The 18,180-nt window shown below is 43.8% G+C and overlaps 1 protein-coding gene across 1 annotated transcript; it reads right to left on the reverse strand.

Moving 5' to 3' along the window:
- Nucleotides 1-785: 785 nt before the first annotated feature.
- LOC138619537 (ataxin-1-like) lies at nt 786-13,885 on the reverse strand. The gene is made up of 3 exons (XM_069696092.1): nt 13,485-13,885; nt 7,559-9,621; nt 786-5,882 (listed from the first exon to the last, which is right to left on the reverse strand). The coding sequence occupies exons 2-3, from the start codon at nt 9,365-9,367 to the stop codon at nt 5,190-5,192; spliced, it is 2,502 nt and encodes an 833-aa protein (XP_069552193.1). The 5' UTR covers nt 9,368-9,621; nt 13,485-13,885; the 3' UTR covers nt 786-5,189.
- Between the last annotated feature and the right edge of the window lie 4,295 nt (nt 13,886-18,180).

Genomic DNA, 18,180 nt, shown 5'->3' on the forward strand with positions numbered 1-18,180 from the left:
GTTACTAATTGAAATCAATCTCCATTAAAAAAAATTAAAAAGTGCTAACTGGCACAAAAGTTCAAGTTAAATACATAAAAACACCACAAACCCTGTTGTAATATAAGATGATATAAACTCCTGCATAATTCAGACCCCCTATTCCATCCACTAAAGAGCAAAAATGTATTGCGTTTTGCGTTCTCAGGCCATGAACTGTGGATGACTCCACGTACACGGAGATCAGATGGATATTAGATTAATCTTTGAAATTTCCATAACTGTATGACCCAGACACCATTGTCATTTATGTGTTATTAAATATCAAATTAGCATTATTCCTCACTGCCAGTACAGCTTTAAAACTAGATCTTTCAAGTAACTTAATTTATTATTCAACTGAAGGCCTCTCTGCAGTATAACTGAGGCACAATGGGTAGCCATACTAAACATTTAGTTATTTAGTGGCAAATAGTTCTGTAATCACATTCTCCAAAGAGCCTCTGTTCCGTGTTGTCACAACTGGTATTCAGAATATTAAAGTTTGTTGTTGGAAATATCAAAGCACGAGAGTGGAGGTGAAGATATTATCAGGCACATCTCAAGTGGAAACATTTATCAGGCTCACACGGCCGGCAAAGCACATATTCACATCTAAAATACTGCCAAAACACACGCTCCCTTTCTTTCTATCTCTTATCACACTCAAACACAACCACAGACAAGAGTGAAATATGGACAACTATAAATCATAGTTCTGGATGACTTCTTGTGGACAGGCAAGATCAAGGGAGACAGGCTGCATCTCTTCTTTAGATTCTTTATTTCTTTGAATATATTTGATCAAATGTAAAATTAAACATTTGGAGTAAAGATTTAACAGTTTCAGACTAGCAAATCTCAACACCATCAAAATAAAGGAACATTATTGATACTTACTACATACTGTACGCATAGGACATACTGTATCTTAGCTGAGATTTATCCAAACAGACCCAAATTACAAAATATCTTTTAAAGACTTTGACTCCCATTATTTCCTGGGTTTTTGAGCTGGTGCAAAAGAAAATATCTTGGGTGAAGCGATATCTTGTATTTCTGTCAAATAAACAATGACGCATTTTTGAAATTAAACATCACTTCAAAAGGTCTGTACATGGGGATCAGTGTTAATCCTCTCCACTGGCAACAAGTTCATACGAACATTATAATGGAAGACTTTGGCTATTTACAAATCGCTGAGATGTTGTACAGGTAGTGTACAATTCCTCTCAGACATGCTGTACATTACATCTGTGTATTAGTTACACTAACAACCCCCCCATACATACATACACACACACACACACACACACACACACACACACACACACACACACACACACACACACACACACACACATACCCACATGTCAAAGTGCAATTCCATAGATCACCACAACACGGCACTTATATGCCATATTCCATATTCAACATTGTACAGAAAGGCTGTGAAAATTCCTTATTTTAAGGGGACCAGCTTAAGCACATTTGTGGGGAAAAGGGTCATATTAGTAAATATACTAAAACCTTTCTACAGGGTTATATTGGTGTCTAACACTGGTGATACCTGCAGTCTACCCTTACAGGTGTTTTCACTGTTTTGTTTCTGGTTAGACCTTTTCTCAAGACTGTGAGGGCCTCAACAGACTCTGCACCTGCTGAGGTGGGAAAAAGTCCACTGTTGTCATTCTTATTAGTGCACGGAGTCACCCTTTAATTCACAGAATGCACTGCTGAGCAGAGGTCTCACGAGCAACAATAGCTGTGCGGGCCTGCAAGGATTTTAGGTATAAGGTTGGCTATATATTTCTTTCGATGTCAACAAATCCCCTGAAAACTTCAGAGCCAACCAGGAATTACTGACAGGTATTGTCTGTGTGGCTTTATAAAGCATATCACTTTGTGCCACTCATATGTATTGTTGTACAAAACTGATTAAAAACATGTGAACCTATCTAGTGAGTTCCATGTGCTGTCAGCGTTATAAAAATGGGCACTGCAGTTTGTTAGTTTTTCAGCTCAGTGTCACGCCAAAGTATGTTCGGCCGGATACTGGGTTGCATTTTCGGTTAGGTACCATAGCTACTCACTAAAACAACACGTATCAATCCACAGCTGAAAATTGTCCATAATCTGTCATGTTTTGCAAATATTCAGTACCCAGATATTTAAGAAAATTATTTTGCCTTTTTATTAAACTACATTTTTGTGACCAGTTTTTGAAGATTTGTATTTTCCACATGCCACAGACAGAGAAAAGAGGGGATTTGTTGACAGTAAGAAAAATGTAGAGTAACACCAGCCTTACCTTTTGAACAACAACCTCACATTTCATAGATTTGTCTGTGTCATGATGTTGTTTCAGGTCTGCATTTGAAAAATAATTTGCTTTAGGAAAAGTACAAACACGGGCCGGGCGAGGAGGGACAGAAAATGGCTACAAAGACAAAGTGATCAAACAGTAGCTCTGCTTTGTAACAGTGAAAGAATATAAGACCACATAGTTTAGGAGGAGAACAGTCACTGGGCAGTGTTTAGCCTGAGCAGTCAAACACAAACAGAACAGTCTGATTACTGGGTTTACGATAAACACCTCTCAGGAGTTTGATGGCTATCATGGTAAACTTGCAGTCCATATTCACACATACAGTATGCAAGTCAAATTGATTCTGCGGAGGCCAAATTATGTAGATGATCCTAAAGAGCTGTATCACATTCATTAAAGTTTGAGCAATACCAGAAGTGACAGAACAAAAGCAGGACCACTTGGTATTGTTGTGTTAATGGAATGATTGAAGAAGGAGGCGCTGTGGCACATACAGTACATAAGCTACATGAGGGTAAGAACACACACTGTACACTTTCTAAAAAAAAACACTTTGCTGTACACGATCGACGCTGGCTGATGAGTTAACTCTGTAACTCTCTCTTTCTTTCTCTGAATAGTAGCTCTACAAATCATCAAAAATAAAGCTCAGATAGCTTGCCCAATGTGTGTTTACATTCCCTGCTCCGGTATATAATGTTTTCTCTCAGTGATAAACCTGTAGATCATGTGATGTGATGTGAAACAGTCATAGTATCTGACAGCTGAGGAAGAGGGACACCACCACCACCACCACCACCACCACCACCACGCTCCATCACAGGATGCTTCATCAAAGTGCTGCTGTTCAGAATGCACACATACACCAGACTGTGGACATACACATTCTGTCTCAGGCCTAAACACACACACACACACACACACACACACACACACACACACACACACACACACACACACACACACACACACACACACACACACACACACACACACACACACACACACACACACTGTTCCTGAGTATGAACAATAGGATATTTCTTACTCTAAGAAAGAAATGACACTAATCTACTATCAGAAGGAAAGAGGTGGCTGTTTTAATCAAAACAGCAGTACTGATATAACAGTTATGGACTTAAGGAAGGCATACTGTCATTGAGGTTTGAATGGTAAAACTTAAAACCCTAAAAACCATGTGCTGCTGTGAACAAGGTACATACTGTGTATCTAAGGCCATAGTTTCTCTAAAGAAAACAAGGTCACTACGATGAGAGGGGTCGCTCATAGTTACAGACCCACTGAGAATTATTACATGACTGCATTTCCTCTCCACTCTGCAGAGCTTTTTAGCATCCTTCAGCTTAATGTTGTGGTTTCATGGCCTGCAACATACTCTCACCACTCTCAACTGGGTTGATTTCAGTTACAGCAGCCAGCTGTTCTCACTGAAAAGCCCCGACTGCTTGCTGAGCACCAAACAGCAGACGGCAAGTTAGTAACTAGCTGGTGAATGTGATGGAGAATAATAACTACAGCCAGATATATCCCTCAGGAGCTGGTTGATACCAAAATAAACTACAAGTTGAATAAACTGGATTTATATTTATGAGGCTGCCTTAAAACACAAATTAATGCTCATGTTGCTCTGTGTCTGATAAGTAATTGCAAAAACTGTTTGCTTACAAGTTTGAAGTATCAGCCTTGTTTTTTTTAAATGTAGTGCATTAGTCCAGTTGGCCATCTAGGTACTTTGATGTTTCTCTATTTGTAAGGGTCATAAAAGCTGCACATAGCAGCCACGGCTGAAGACAGCTCTACATTAGTGAAACATGCCGTCACTGAAATTAAGTATCAGACCAAAGCTCAAGCTATCAGGGTAAAGATGATTGGGAAACTTCACCAGAGGTATGTGCCTATATGCAACTGCTGTCACCCACATGTTGCAAAAGCACTGGTATCAAGTTCTCTGCGTACTCGTCAGTGGTGTAACAAACAGCACATGCACGACTTCATGAGTCAGTATTGAGGACAAATTGAGTGGTTTACATTCAGGCCTTTTCAGTCTTGATTTAGTGCATGCAAACACACACACACACACACGCACACACACACACACACACACACACACACACACACACACACACACACACCCCTTAGTCCTGCGCTTCCTTTGACAGCCACACAAATTAACACACACAGAGCAACACGCAAGCACAAACACACGGTGACACAGAGGGACCAGGCCACCTGCATGGTATGAAAATGAAATATAATGTCATAATATAAAACTCAAAACCTCATCAGATGCACACAATAGCAGAGCTCTCAGCCACGATGATTGAGCATTGTCATTAAAACACCAAAGGTCTCTCTTTGACTCCAGCGCTCAAGAGACTAAAATCAAAAATAATCAGTGAATCAAACTATGGACACCCACTTTCTACATGCTGACATCGGTGTCTGTGATTGTTCATGTAAAAAAAGAGAAATGGTCAACTGGACTACATCCAACAGGTTTGAGCCCCATGATGAAGGAGATCCAGCTTATGATATGTAACACGCAAATCAACGCATGTCTCACAGGTGTCTGACCGCCATTCACACTCAACATTCACGCTGCATTCGTTTTTGCTTTCAGCATTGATTGCACTGATCTTGTGTGAGATACCACTTATGGAGGTGCTCTATTGTACTTCATCATAGATATCAGACTTGTGTGAAAGAAAAGAAAATTTGTAAATACTGCGTTGTCTATATTACAGTAGTCTGGATAGAGAGAAAAGAGGGTGGGGCTAAACACAAAGCAAACCACAGGTATTTAAAATTCCTTAAATCTCTCTTAACAGTCTACTCTTTTGTTCAAGCATCTTTCACTCCCAGTACTGGAGTGGCCCTCTATCCTGATTTTGACCTCCTGAGGGATGAAGGAGGGTTTGGGCAGAGTCACAGGAGGCTCCTCCTCAGCTCTCTCAGTCTGGTCTCGCTCTGGAGCCGACCATCGTCTCTTGCGGGCTGTGGGTCTCTCTGGATCGCCACATAGTTTAGGGATGGCGGACATGTCTGATTTCACTACTTCCTGTCGTATTTCTCCAGTACCTGAGACTGGCAGCATTGGTCCAGCTCTGTAGATCCCTTCTGCCTGTCCTGGAACGGGTCCCAGTCCTGCTGGTAGCTCTACTCCTGGTACTGGTCCAGTGACCTGCTGCCTCTCCAGCCTGTCTGCTCTGGAAGCCTTCATGAGGAGACCGCTGTTACTGCCTGCAGCGTTCGGACTCACAGTGTTCCTTACATTGAGATCCACATTTTGACAGGAGTCAAAGAGGTGACCGGTCTTCAGCTTGGTCCCCAAAGCCTGGCTGTCTGTTAGTGAACCATTCCTTAAGCCACGCAGCGTCAGCGACACGCACACGTCGCCCACGCACAGCTTAGCGCAGGACAGCTCAAACAGCTGCGTGGTCCGGTCGGGACAGCATGATGACCAGCCCTGGCCAAATACAAAGAAAGGATACTCCACCAGCACTTCCACACACACCTGGATAGGAGCACATGCACAAGAGACACAGTCAGCTTTCTGCCAAACACAAACTGAAAACTGACAAACTATGAAAGAAAAACGACCACTCAAAGACACACTCTGTAGAATTTGTTTAAGATTATAGTATCTAGCAAATTATTCTGCTGGTTTAGCGTTTTGTTTGTTAAGCAAAGGAAAGACATTTGTACCTGTCAGATTAGGAAAAGCAAAGGTGTACATAATAACAGTTTAAAGCTACAGTACTGTACCTTTACATATAAGTGAACATCTGTTGCCAAAATTAGTTCTGACTAAACCTTCCGCTGCCAGACAAAGCTCTCTGTATGTGGAGGGTTTTTTTCAACTGTCGTTGGGTGAGATGTTCCCAAGTTGACTGGATAAATGAAAACTGGCACTGCTCTATGGGCAGATAATGCCCACCAGACCCCCACCAACCAAGTCGCTATGCAAATTTAATTGGGGATAAAATGATTCAACTGTGCAACTCTTCTAGACTATCCAAATGTTATCAGACCAAATGGAATCCAATTCTAATAGTGAAACAATCATATCGAAAAGTTTGTGACACCTTTTATTTTGTTTATCCACAATTTTTCCACAGCTGAAACAGTAGCAAAGGTTCAGGCTACTATGTCGTGGTATGTGTCGACACTAGTTTTTTATATCTTCACTGGCAAAAAGGGGGAGATGAGTTTTCCCACTGCAGGTTTAAAGTGACTAAATTGCTTTTCTGTTTCAGTTTCTGGGTGTTTTTTTTCCATGCTGGTTTATTGTCATGGCTAACTGGGGCACTTAGATAGAAGTGAGCAATTATTAATGATATTATTAACACCTGATCATCTATGCTCAAAATGTCAGCTGCGAAAAAGGTCCATATTTCTAAAAAGTGTTGCAGTCTATACTCAACAATATATTTTACAGATGATTAAACTTTAGCTTATCAAGGATAAATGTTGGCCGATACATTACAAAAAGGAATACTGGTATGACAGAGATATGTTTGAGGTAATTAAGAAAAAGTGTCACAATCTGAGCAGCCCTGACAAATGTCACATTCAGTACACTATAGTTTGCGTCCTCTTCAGAATGATTTGATAACCAAATTTAAACGGTTATGTATATATGTAAATTGATATTGACCAATTTATTATTGTCTGATTTTTTCAAACTCTTGAATAGCAAATTATTTGGATTGACCTAAATTATCCAGAATCAATCAGGCTCCGGTCTACCGTGTATTGTTTTTAAAGTAAGAAATCTGGAACATGTCTGGATTCAAATATTTGGCTTTAAACCTTTCAAACATAGTTCTATGTTGTGTATTTTGGTTTCTGGTCCGTTAAAGGGAGCGAGGCTGGAAAATAACATCCGCATGTTTGCATTCTGCATTATGGATGAATTTGGACTTTTTGACTTTTGCAGCTAAAGGCACTGTGAGAGTGAGAGAAACGATACACTGCTTGTAACTTTTGGCTTGTTAAAGAAATGTTCTCATCAATTTCATCATCCTTTGGATTCAATATAGTTATATTTATTTCAAGTGAGCTGTTGTTTGCCACAGTGGTGTTTTTATATCATCACCTGGGGGCGCCAGAGACTTGAAATTTCAAATTCTTCACTTGATGATTTAGAAAGTTAAATTAATCCCACAAGATGAATCAGGAGCAACTTACCTGGGCTTTGAGCTCTCCTACAGAAAACTGTATGACCACAGCATTCGGACTTTGCCCACTGTCAATACGCTCCACGGTGCTGGAGTCAATCTTTAGCTCACTGCTAATCTCAGCGCTCTGGATGAAATCTTCCGTCTTGAGGTCCTCCACACGCTTTAGCTCCCCGTCGGCCAGCTGGATAATGGAGCCTCGCATGAAGAATGGAGGGAGTGCCACAGGGGAAGAGGAGGAGGAGGAAATGGTGGGGGAGGCTTGGATGGAAGCAGGGGCAGGAGTGGGCACAGGAGTGTGAGTTAGCGAGGGAGCTGCCACCACAGCAGGAACCGGGTTCGAGGGCAGCACCGGCAACGCTGGAGCCTGTGCAACGGCGGGGGGTGGTTGATTTCCATGTGGCGCAAGTGCCTCACACTTGGACAGGGCTGTGGCCAGATAGGCATGCGGCATGGCGGTGGATATTTGTGCGGTAGTGGTGGCAGTCAGGGCACTGACAGTACGACTAACCTCCATTTCAGTACCATTGTTGGCACTACTTACTGGGATGAGGAGGGACTGGCCACTCGGGATGACCAGGTGCTGCGGCAGTGCCGTATGGTAGCTCACAGTATGCTGGTTTGCACTAGTGATATAGCCAATAATGGGTGACTGTGTGGAGGAGTAGATACTGGCTGGCAGCTCCTCATGGGGTAGAGTGGTCTGGATGACTGTGTGAGGACCGACAGATTTCACCAGCTCCGAGGAAGAAAGGGAGGTGAAAGAGGAAGATCTGGACACTGGTTTTCCCAGGCAAATGCCTCCTTTCTCAGTCTGGACAAAGGATATCTTATTTGAGCCAGGTTCGTGTTCGGCTCCGTGGTTGGGCTGGGCCACGAGAACTAGGGAGGTCTGGAGTCCTGCAGGGTTTTGGCCGTAGTCTGCTGGTAGGAGGATGTGTCTGGCTTCATAGCTCTGGACCGGCTGATGGTTTGCTGCCTGACTGGAAGCTTTTACCTGCTTGACCACCTCCAGTTCCCCGTTCAGCACACCCTTAGCATGTCCCTCTAGTTTCTTTCCAGCTGAGCCATCTGCATACTGAACCACAAGCTGTGAAGGAGCAAGGGTAAGCGTCTGGGGGAGGACGGCTGCATGAGGGTGAAGCTGGAGGTGAGCAGTGGGTGAGGTGACGGCGTTTCCACTCACAGTCAGAGGAGCTCTGCTGTCCAAATGGATGTACTGGCTGGTGACTTGAGGAGAGCTCGGTAGAGACACAGGAGTCAGTTCTGTGGGGGAGAGGCCGATTTGAAACTGCTGCTCCCCTTTGGTGTTGGCAGAGATAAGGGCAGTGGTGTAACCATCCAGCTGGGGACGCTGTCCTAGTATGGTAGAGCTGTTAGGTGCAGAACCAGCATTTGTTGAGATGATGTGAGAGGAGATGTACCCAGCGTAGGGCCCAGAGCTGATGAACTGAACATTGGGTCCCAGCTGAGCAAACTGGATAGTCCCGGCCTGCTGGGGAATGGCTGTGGGGTAAACAGCGGGCAGAGAGGTCAAGGGCACCGCAGATAGAGGAGTGACTGAGGAAGGGATTGAAGTAGAGGGCGAAGAGGAGGAAGTGGAGGAGACAAGACATCTCGGGCTCTCTATCTCTCTGGACTTGCAGCGTTCACTGGCTACACTAGCCAGCCATGCTAGATTTTCTGTGTGGGGACTATCAGTAGCCACTGCAGCAGGAGGTGTTGCTGTGGCTACCACCACTGGCCTCTGCTCCAGAGCTAGAATCTCACGCTTCTTGGGAGGCAGGCATCCATTACTCCGCTCTTGGTTGGCTTTCATCGTGCCACTGTGGTTTTATTATTCCCTGGTACTAGTTTTGAGGTTCCCTTGAGGCAACTTTCTCACCTCCACTCAGTGGTTACGTGCGGGGGCCAGCCTTCTCTGCCGGCTGCGTGGCTTGGTGTTCAGCGGCGGACGGCTCCAGGTCTCACACCAGAGAATATGGAGTCACTCCAGCTCACAAAATGAGCTCCATAGACTTCATGAGGAATCATCTCTGACCAATCCACCTCTTCCACGATGTTTACAGGAATCTGAAGGCAAGAAAGAACACATAATCAGACACTCAGGTAAAGTGAAATTAAAAGTTTTCATTATTAGTACAGATCCTTCTTCTGCATTTAGGCTATATAAATAAACTTGACTTTACTTGACTTAACTTAATATTCAATTCAGTCTCATTAGTCTAATTGTGCAGCAGAACTAGCGCAGGAGACACAGCCTGTGTTTATAAACTGTATTCTGAAAATGCTCCTGCGGGGCTGCAAAATGCAAAACAGCAAACACCAAAATACTTCACTCTTAAAAATGTCTCTGCTTTCATGTCTGTGAAGGGGATGTTCTGTATTTTGCCACCAAGTGGCCCTTGGCATGAGCACCTGCATCGGAGTTGTATCCGTCAACAGCACTTGAACCCAATGTGTAGTCCATTCTGTGTACATTTTCCTCCGAGAGTATAACCTCTGGAGATTCCCCTCAAGGGTTTACATGAACCTATCTGTCATAAATCATCCTTCAACCTGCCTTACCATGAATAATGATGTATGACACACAGTACAGCACAATGTTATGTGTCATCATTTGCATAATGTGGAGAAGGCTCTTTCATGTTTTCACCACCAGGCAGGAGTTTTCTGAACTGCGGCATTTGTGTGTCTGGGTGTGTGCGCAGGCTCATGTGTGTGCAGCGAGCGTATGTGCCTGGCTGTTGGCTGTTATCTTGCTCCAGGGTCTAGTATAAGAAAGCAGAGCGGAGTGAAAGGATAACAGCACAGAGAAACGGCCTCAGAGGAGCTTGTGTTTTTGTCTTTGTTTTAACAGTCCCAAACCTTGTATTGAGTCAGTGGGGCTCCTGTAAATATAAAATCCACCTCCACAAACAGAACTCTGGGTCAGTGGGCACTTCAGAAATATGAAGGGAAAACAATGTAGCTTGAATTTTGATTATAGAACATTCTGGAGGAATCATAAATGGGCCTTTTTTTTTTTTTTTATGTCTCTAAAGAGCTTTGAAATATTTCAAGAATGACAGCCTGCTATGTCCTTTGTTGTATAATGTTTCAAAAGTTCAAGGGAATACAGGATGGACAACAAATAATACATGAATAGGCCCTCTCAGAGTTAGCAAGAGACAGACTGAAGGCTGGATTAAGAGAAGTGTAAAAACTTCTTTATTCCCTGCTAGGATTTGGGAGGTTGCTGGAAATTATCATGTACAGATGCTAGGTTAGAGAAAGGCACCTTACAATATCAACAAACCACAGTAACCACAATACATTTGGAGTGTTTTCACAGCAGGGCTACTGAAGCCTATAGATTTATATACTATAGATTCATATGCATATACTAAATCTCTAAAATATGCACACCCAAGAAAACACAATGTTCAACATATCCATGATTTCAAACAACATTAACAAGCAACCATTTGCTTCCCATGAGGTCATTTTTTACAGTTTTTTTTTCAGTTGCTGTTTTTCCCTACGGGCTTATCAATGGGTGAATTCACAGGACTCTGAGTTGTTCATTAGCCAGAGGCACCACTGAAGTGGACTATATGACACATGGATAGATGTCCATCCATTCATTTTTCTGCCCTTATTCTCCATTCAGAGGAGCTGCTCTGAAGTGTGTTTTCAGATTACACCAGAGGTTCACTACATCAGGCGACCATGGACATGTTACATAAAGACAGAGGAGGGGGGAAAAAAACAGAAGGCGACCTTGGTAATTTTCTATTTAGACACATCTACTTCTAACACTGGCTTTGACAAGGTCACTGTATCCAAAAGCAGCGGAAACCTCTCTGCAATTTATCTAAGCATACAGCCTGGTAGATCCAGTAGATGCAACAAAGGAGGAGAGCAGCAGAGATGGAGAGAAACAGAAACAGAAAGAGGACAATGAGGGGGAGGAGAGGGAGATAGGCAATGTAAGATGACAGACAAACCTATGCAGAAGGAGGAAAGGGAGCAAATGGGGAGAGTGAGGAAAGAAGGAAGATTAGGGATGGGGAAGAAGGACAGAGAATAGGGAAAAGGGAGAAGACTGAGTGCTGCTTCTCCTGACCCACATTGAGCAGCGCCTGCAGCATCAGAGCGCCATTGCCCCCGCCTCGCTGAGAGATCCCCGATCAGCAACACAGTCTGAGCTACGCTGTGCAGCATCGCTCAGTGGCCACAACCCCACCTCAGCAGCACCATGTCAACACTGTAATGACATCACATCTGAAGCACCAGGGCCTCTTATCAATATAGCAGCACTGCAAGACAAAGCCAGCAGACTCTGATTTTCAAATGCCACAAATACACCACAGTGTCAACAGACTACACATAAAACAGGAAGGTGTCTCTCCTTTCCAGAACACAGCACATAGTCACACACACACCGCTCAGCAGCCTCTCTCGATTTTCCAGCGTCAGCCTATTATTAGAACACTGACACCAACAAACATAGGCCTCGGCGATACTACGAGGAACAAAGGCGAGCTCTCAAGACATGACTGTCACACGGAGCCACACAGAGCTGGAGCCCGGAGTCAATCCCAAAGCCCAGGACTGGAACCTCTAACACATGTACAGAGGGATGACAACAGAGAGAGGGGAGGGGAGGGGGGGGGGGTCGGTGGGACAGGACTCTCTCTGTTCGGCTCATCACACTGATGCTTTTCAGCTCAGACAGAGTGATGGAGCCAGCCTTACATGTGATACTCTCTCATACTCCCACACAAAAAGCTACACAAACCACAGAAATAGGTCTGTGCAGCTGTGTGTGCTGTCACCAGGCTTTGGTGGGTGAGATGATTTCATTCAGCCGCCTCTCTCTGCTGTCTCCAGGTGAGAGGCCCCCCAGCAGAGTTACATTTTCCTCTCTCTCATGCAGCAGTTGCCAGCTCCTCCAGTCCTCCACCTCTTCTTCCTCTGCAGGAGACTTCTCATGCTTCGGGAGCCACTATTTACTCCTCGCATTAATCCACAGCTTCATAGCAATAACATCTCTCTGCAGCAGGATTATGCAGAGAAGCAACAGACAGGCAACCAAATTATTTAGTGACAATGTCTTGAGATGCAGCTTCTATGCAAAAGACTTATTTCAAAAAGCTAATGCAATGACCCCGGGGTGATAAACCTGTTGTCAGGACTGCTATACATCATGGTTCACCTGCTAGTCCAGTCATAGATATTCAGTGAATACCCTGTACAGCAAATGGCTATATATAGAAAACAAAAACATCATTATCAATCTGAGCTATGGCTTGAAATAGAGTGGGAGGTAGTGTGGAAGACAATATAGACGTGTGTTGATGTGTGATTCGCTGCATACGATTAGAAACTGACCTTACAAACACAGCTGCTTAAACCACAGAGCAGATCAGTACAGTGCAATGCTTCTTTTTCTAATATTCAAAAGAGCCATTTCACTGTGCCTTCTGTGGTACGACAGCGGCGGCTGTGCCTTTAAGAGGCGGACCGACCGTGTGGCAGACTAAAGCAGACACTAAAGAACAGGCAGTGGGGTTCAGGCTGTTTGTCTCCACAATGACTCCAGAGTTCTGCATCACTGCTTGACGCACGCCGACCACACCGTATACAAGCGAGAAAAGACGCGTGCATGCACAACTACAAACAAGCAGGGGTCAGTACTGTTTAAATCCAACCACCGGTGTTGGTGGACACATCAGAGGACAGATGCTGGGACTCTCGCCTCCAGGGGGAGGGGGGCTTTAGAATGACAGTGAGAGCGCACGAGTGTAGTAGCAGGGCAGAAAATACTACTATGCCACAAATCAAGAAGACAAGACGCCCCCTCGCACCCTCCCCCTCACACACACACACACACACGCACACATACACCCCTCCTTCTCCCTCCTCTGGTTAAAGTACTAAGAATAGCTCACCAGTCTCTCCACAGCCACTGCTTGCAGAGCATGTCCAAGGATTCTTCCTGGCTGTCAGTGTGTGTGTGTGTGTGTGTGTGTGTTGGAGACGTGTTTCCTATAGGACTCCTCTTCCTGGATCTTTCTCCTTTGTGCCGCTCTCCTCTCCTGGAGCCTGTACTGTGAAGCTGCTCCAGCTCTGCCTTCCTCTCTCTGGATTCCGGTTCGGAGGTTACCCTGCCCCTGCAACGGGCTAACGGTAAAGGAAGTTCCCCACTGCTGGAGCTCGCACCAAGACCTGCGTGCAAGGCTGCTCCAAACGTGTGTTATGCAAGGCCACCAGACCGCCAGCTCCCTCTCTCTGCCTGGTTGCTTCTGACTCTCTCGCTCGCTCTCTCTCTCTCTCTCTCTCTCTCTCTCTCTCTCTCTCTCTCTCGCTCGCTCGCTCTGTGTGTGTTTCTCCCTCCCTCCCTCCTCTCTTCTTTCTCTCTCTCAGTACTCCACTGACACAGCTCCTCCCCCAGCCAGCCTCATCAGCCGCATCAGGTATTCATTCAAAAAAACACACTCTACTTGGCTCAGCGCCCAGACTACGCTCACACACAGAGAGAGGGAGAGGAGGGGGAGGGAGCAACAGACGGAGGGTGAGGGAGGGAGAGAGAGAGAGAGAGCGCTGGAGATCCAGAAAGGGTTTGCACAGACAGACAGACATGCAGCAAGAATGTGAGCAACTGTGGGATATTCGCACAGGCATATATATACATGCAGAGACACTAACACATATGCAAGCACACAAACCGACAAGAGGATTAAATTGCTGTGTGTGCGTTGGCATGTTAAAGCTGTGCTAATGTACTGCTTCCTTCTTGTTCATTTTCATATGCATTTTCCCTGTATAGACAAATCTCCTCCTAATCTGCCCTGTGAGCTGCCCTACAATTACATTCTCTCAGCCTCTGTTCAGCTGCAGTGGGACTCTACGTAACCCACCATAGGACTCCCCAATCTCTTCCCCAGCAGTATATCCCTCTGCAGGCAGGCAGCTCTGATAAACACCTCCCCACCGAGGCACTTGGCACTGGGGCCCTACTCACCCCAAGGCCTCCTCCTTATCCAGTGCAACTCACAGCAGAGAGGGCTAGGCTGCAGACAGGCACCTTAGGACAAGGCCAGCCAGCTATGTGCTCCTCTGCAGTTGAGTACAAGCAGTGTGTCCGCTCTTCCTATGCTGCGGATGGGGGGAAAGGCAATAAATTCAACAAGTCACATAACACTGCTGCTGCAACAAGCTGAGTGAATAGTATCACACTCACAAAGGCTCTTGGGAGGGGGGATTTTAAACTTTCCAGTGGATGTATCCCAGAAGAAGAGGTGTTATGAGCATAGCCAGATGTAATTTTGTACAGCTGCATATATAGAAAAGTTGCTCCTTGAAAATTATTTTTAAAAAACAGGAATATTTTCTTTATTCGTCAACCCACCTCTCTCTAACTAGTCTGTGACTGAAAATCACAGGTGTTGAACATAGTGTACTTGTTTTGTAAAGACTGTAAATACAAATGCAGGTAGAAGCTGGAAGACAAGATACAAATGACCACAATATCACACATGCAGATGCATTGTAGATGTGTTTCCCCAGCTGTTGCACCTGACAGAAAAAAACAACAACATGTGCTGTATGTCTTCTTTGTCAAGGGGCTACTGCCTCATCTTCCTACTGTGACTCATATTTCTACAAAGACGCTGCCAAGCTAAAGTAAACCCCAGGAGCTACACCCTCCCCACAGCAAGGGAACAGAGAGCAACATGACAGAACCCCACTGTGAAGCATGAGGGCACCTACAAGAGATTGCGTCTTCCTTGTCTGGAAATGGCTCACTTTAAATTGGAGGTCGGAATTCATTTGAACCAAGTGAGCTGAAATAAGCTTCCCTCTGAGGATTCACAAATCCAGTTTGAGTTGCACGAAGCAAAATGTTCACTTTACAGAGAAGATCAAGAGTGAGAATCAAATCTGCCTGCTGTTTGTAGCTCGATCAAAGACCCCCCTCCTGCATGTGTGTGCAGGGAATGTCTTTAACACAGATCAACAATGTTGAGTCTTTATTGAAATTTTTACATAGTGAAATCTATTGGATACTGATTCTTGTGGTCCAACCTGACAGAGGGGTTTTGCTGGCCTATTTGCATGTGTTTTTCTTTTTAAATTTGAGCACACACATTTTGTTGTGTTTTTTGGTTGTTTATATATATAAAAAAAATATATATATACTGTACTGTATATACTGTGCATTTTATATTTAATATTTTCTTTACTGTTATTTTATTGCTTTTTATTACTTTATTATTATTTATTGCTTTCCTGTATGCTGCTGTAGCGAGAAAAAAAATTCCCCTTGGGGATTAATAAAGTAACTACCTAACCTAGCCTAACATACAACTACAGACTATGATACAAGTGTTACATTCCTGAGCAAGTGCACACAATGAGAGGGAGTGCTCCAAATAATAACAAGATCTATGCCATTTTACAAACATTAGCTACTGAAAACTGATAATCCCCAAAGTAGAAGTAGTAATACAAGTATATATAGGCTACTTGAAATAAAGTAATGAATGGTTGAAGGTCTTGCATCAGCAGCCAGTGCTGTTTAAACAAACAATCACTGCATCATGCTTCCATTCCTTCATTTTTAAACACACAGATGTCTCCACACACTGCCTGTCTGTGTCCACTTTTACTCACACACAGTAGCTTTCAGCAAGAAAACACCATGAAAACTCAAGTGGACTCAAGTTGCTGCAGGTTATAACATTGCATGACCTTCACGGCAAAACTATAATGCAAGTTCCACTTCAACTTCCGGAGGAACTGTTTCAAGATCTGTCTTTTTCCACAGCCTCATACAAATCTGAAAAGATGAATCATATTACCTTGAAACTGGTGGGTGTCAAGCAAACAATTATCCAAGCATCTGTGCCGCATCCTCACCATACACTTACTGGGGATAACTGAGTCCTCTAATGCAGAAGACATGTCCAGACATGTAACACTGATCCTCAAAACCACAGTGCAGGCAAGCTTGCATGATGCAAATAGTCACATTTGGGAAATAGAAGGTTGTTTCCCATGGTGTGTTTTCTTTTGCAGTAATTAGCCTACTTCATTCATAATTTTAGTGTTTAAGGAGTTATGCAAAAATACTGGTTCTAATGTGTCAGTATAAGAAGCACTCAAAAAGTAGCCTTAACATTTAAAATTAAGTTAAGTGCAAATACTTCAGAGCTGTAATTCAGTAAAGTGCTTAGTTAAGTTTCTTTTTAGCACTGAATTATGAAGCCTCATTGAACTCCCGTCTCCTTTTCGGTAACGCCTGTAAATAATTGAATCAACAAGTGCACACTAGTAAGTGCAGTGGTTCTGAATGTTTTTCTTCTTTAGTCATCTTTAGATCATTAGAGCATGAGAAATAGTTAATATTCTGCCCCCTACATTGTGAAAAGATTACTGTTTTATAGAGATGAGATGATTAGTTGTTTAATCCATTAGTTGATCAACAGAGAATATTTGATAGCCATTTTGATAATTGATTAATTGTGTACAGTAATTTTCCAAGGAAAAAAAAGTCGTAAATTCTTCACACCCTGGGATTCTAACTTCTCAAACAGCAAGATTTACTGCATCAGCATTATTACAGTATTTTAACACGAGATGGGTTTGTCTGGTTTGGATTAAACCATATTCACCTTCGAGCAGGGGGAATAGCTCACGAGAGGCTGTATTACGGTTTGTATGTAGAAACATGGAATATTCCCTCAAACTGTTTATCATATAAATCCATCCATTTATCCCCGAGCTATATCTGCTTATGCTTCAGAGGCTTGCAGGGGGCTCTAGTCAATCACAGCTGAATCTGGGGGATAGGACGAGAGCACACCCTGGAAAGGTTGCAGGTCAATCACAGGGCTACTCATTATTATAAGATATACAAATTTTCAAAATTACAAATAAAAGCAGCTTTTGATTTTTTTTTTTTTTTTTTTGCTGCCTCCCCACTTAGAAACCCAAGGTATAGTTCAACTAGTCCCCTCACTTCTACTAGTACTCTGTGAAGAATAACAAGGGAGGCTGTGGCTCAGACTCAGACGGCAGAGTGGGTTGCACACTAATCGGAAGGTTGGTGGTTCGATCCCCAGCTCCTCCTGTCCGCATGCCTAAGTGTCCTTGAGCAAGACACTGAACCCTAAGTTGCTCCCGGTGGTGTACCATCGGTGTGTGAATGTGCTCCTGATCGCAGCACCTTGCATGGTGATCTGTCTCATTAGTGTGTGAATGGGTGAATGGGAAAACCATGTTAAAGCGCTTTGAGACCGAAAGGTGATAAAGCGCTATACAAGTACAGACCATTTACCATTTAACAACAAATCTGTAAGAAATATTTAAAAAAAATTACATGGAGCAAAGTTCAGTGTGAGAGAGCAGCCACAGGGAAATGCTATGCATTGGTAATATAGAGAATGGAAAGTGGAGTGTGGGCAGTGGGATTAGGAGGGCATTTGGTATCAGAGCGGGAGGTAAATAACCCTGGCTCGGTCCTGTCTGAGAGCAGACCTGTCTCTGCTGTTGCGTGCTCTAGTTTGGAAGAAACAACATGCATACTCCACGCTATGTGGGGAGAATGTGAAAGCGCTTGCTGCCATGGCAACAAGGCAGCTC

Source organism: Brachyistius frenatus, unplaced genomic scaffold (assembly GCF_029030835.1).
Source record: "Brachyistius frenatus isolate BFR_SWC_R1_liver_20210118 unplaced genomic scaffold, ASM2903083v1 Contig_20, whole genome shotgun sequence".
Taxonomy (NCBI): Eukaryota; Metazoa; Chordata; class Actinopteri; family Embiotocidae; genus Brachyistius; species Brachyistius frenatus.

Coding starts and splice junctions, on each gene's coding strand:
- LOC138619537 (XM_069696092.1), bottom strand. CDS start 9,367: ATGAAAGCCAACCAAGAGCGGAGTAATGGATGCCTGCCTCCCAAGAAG. Junction 5,883..7,558: donor TAGGAGAGCTCAAAGCCCAG/GTAAGTTGCTCC, acceptor GCTCCTATCCAG/GTGTGTGTGGAAGTGCTGGT.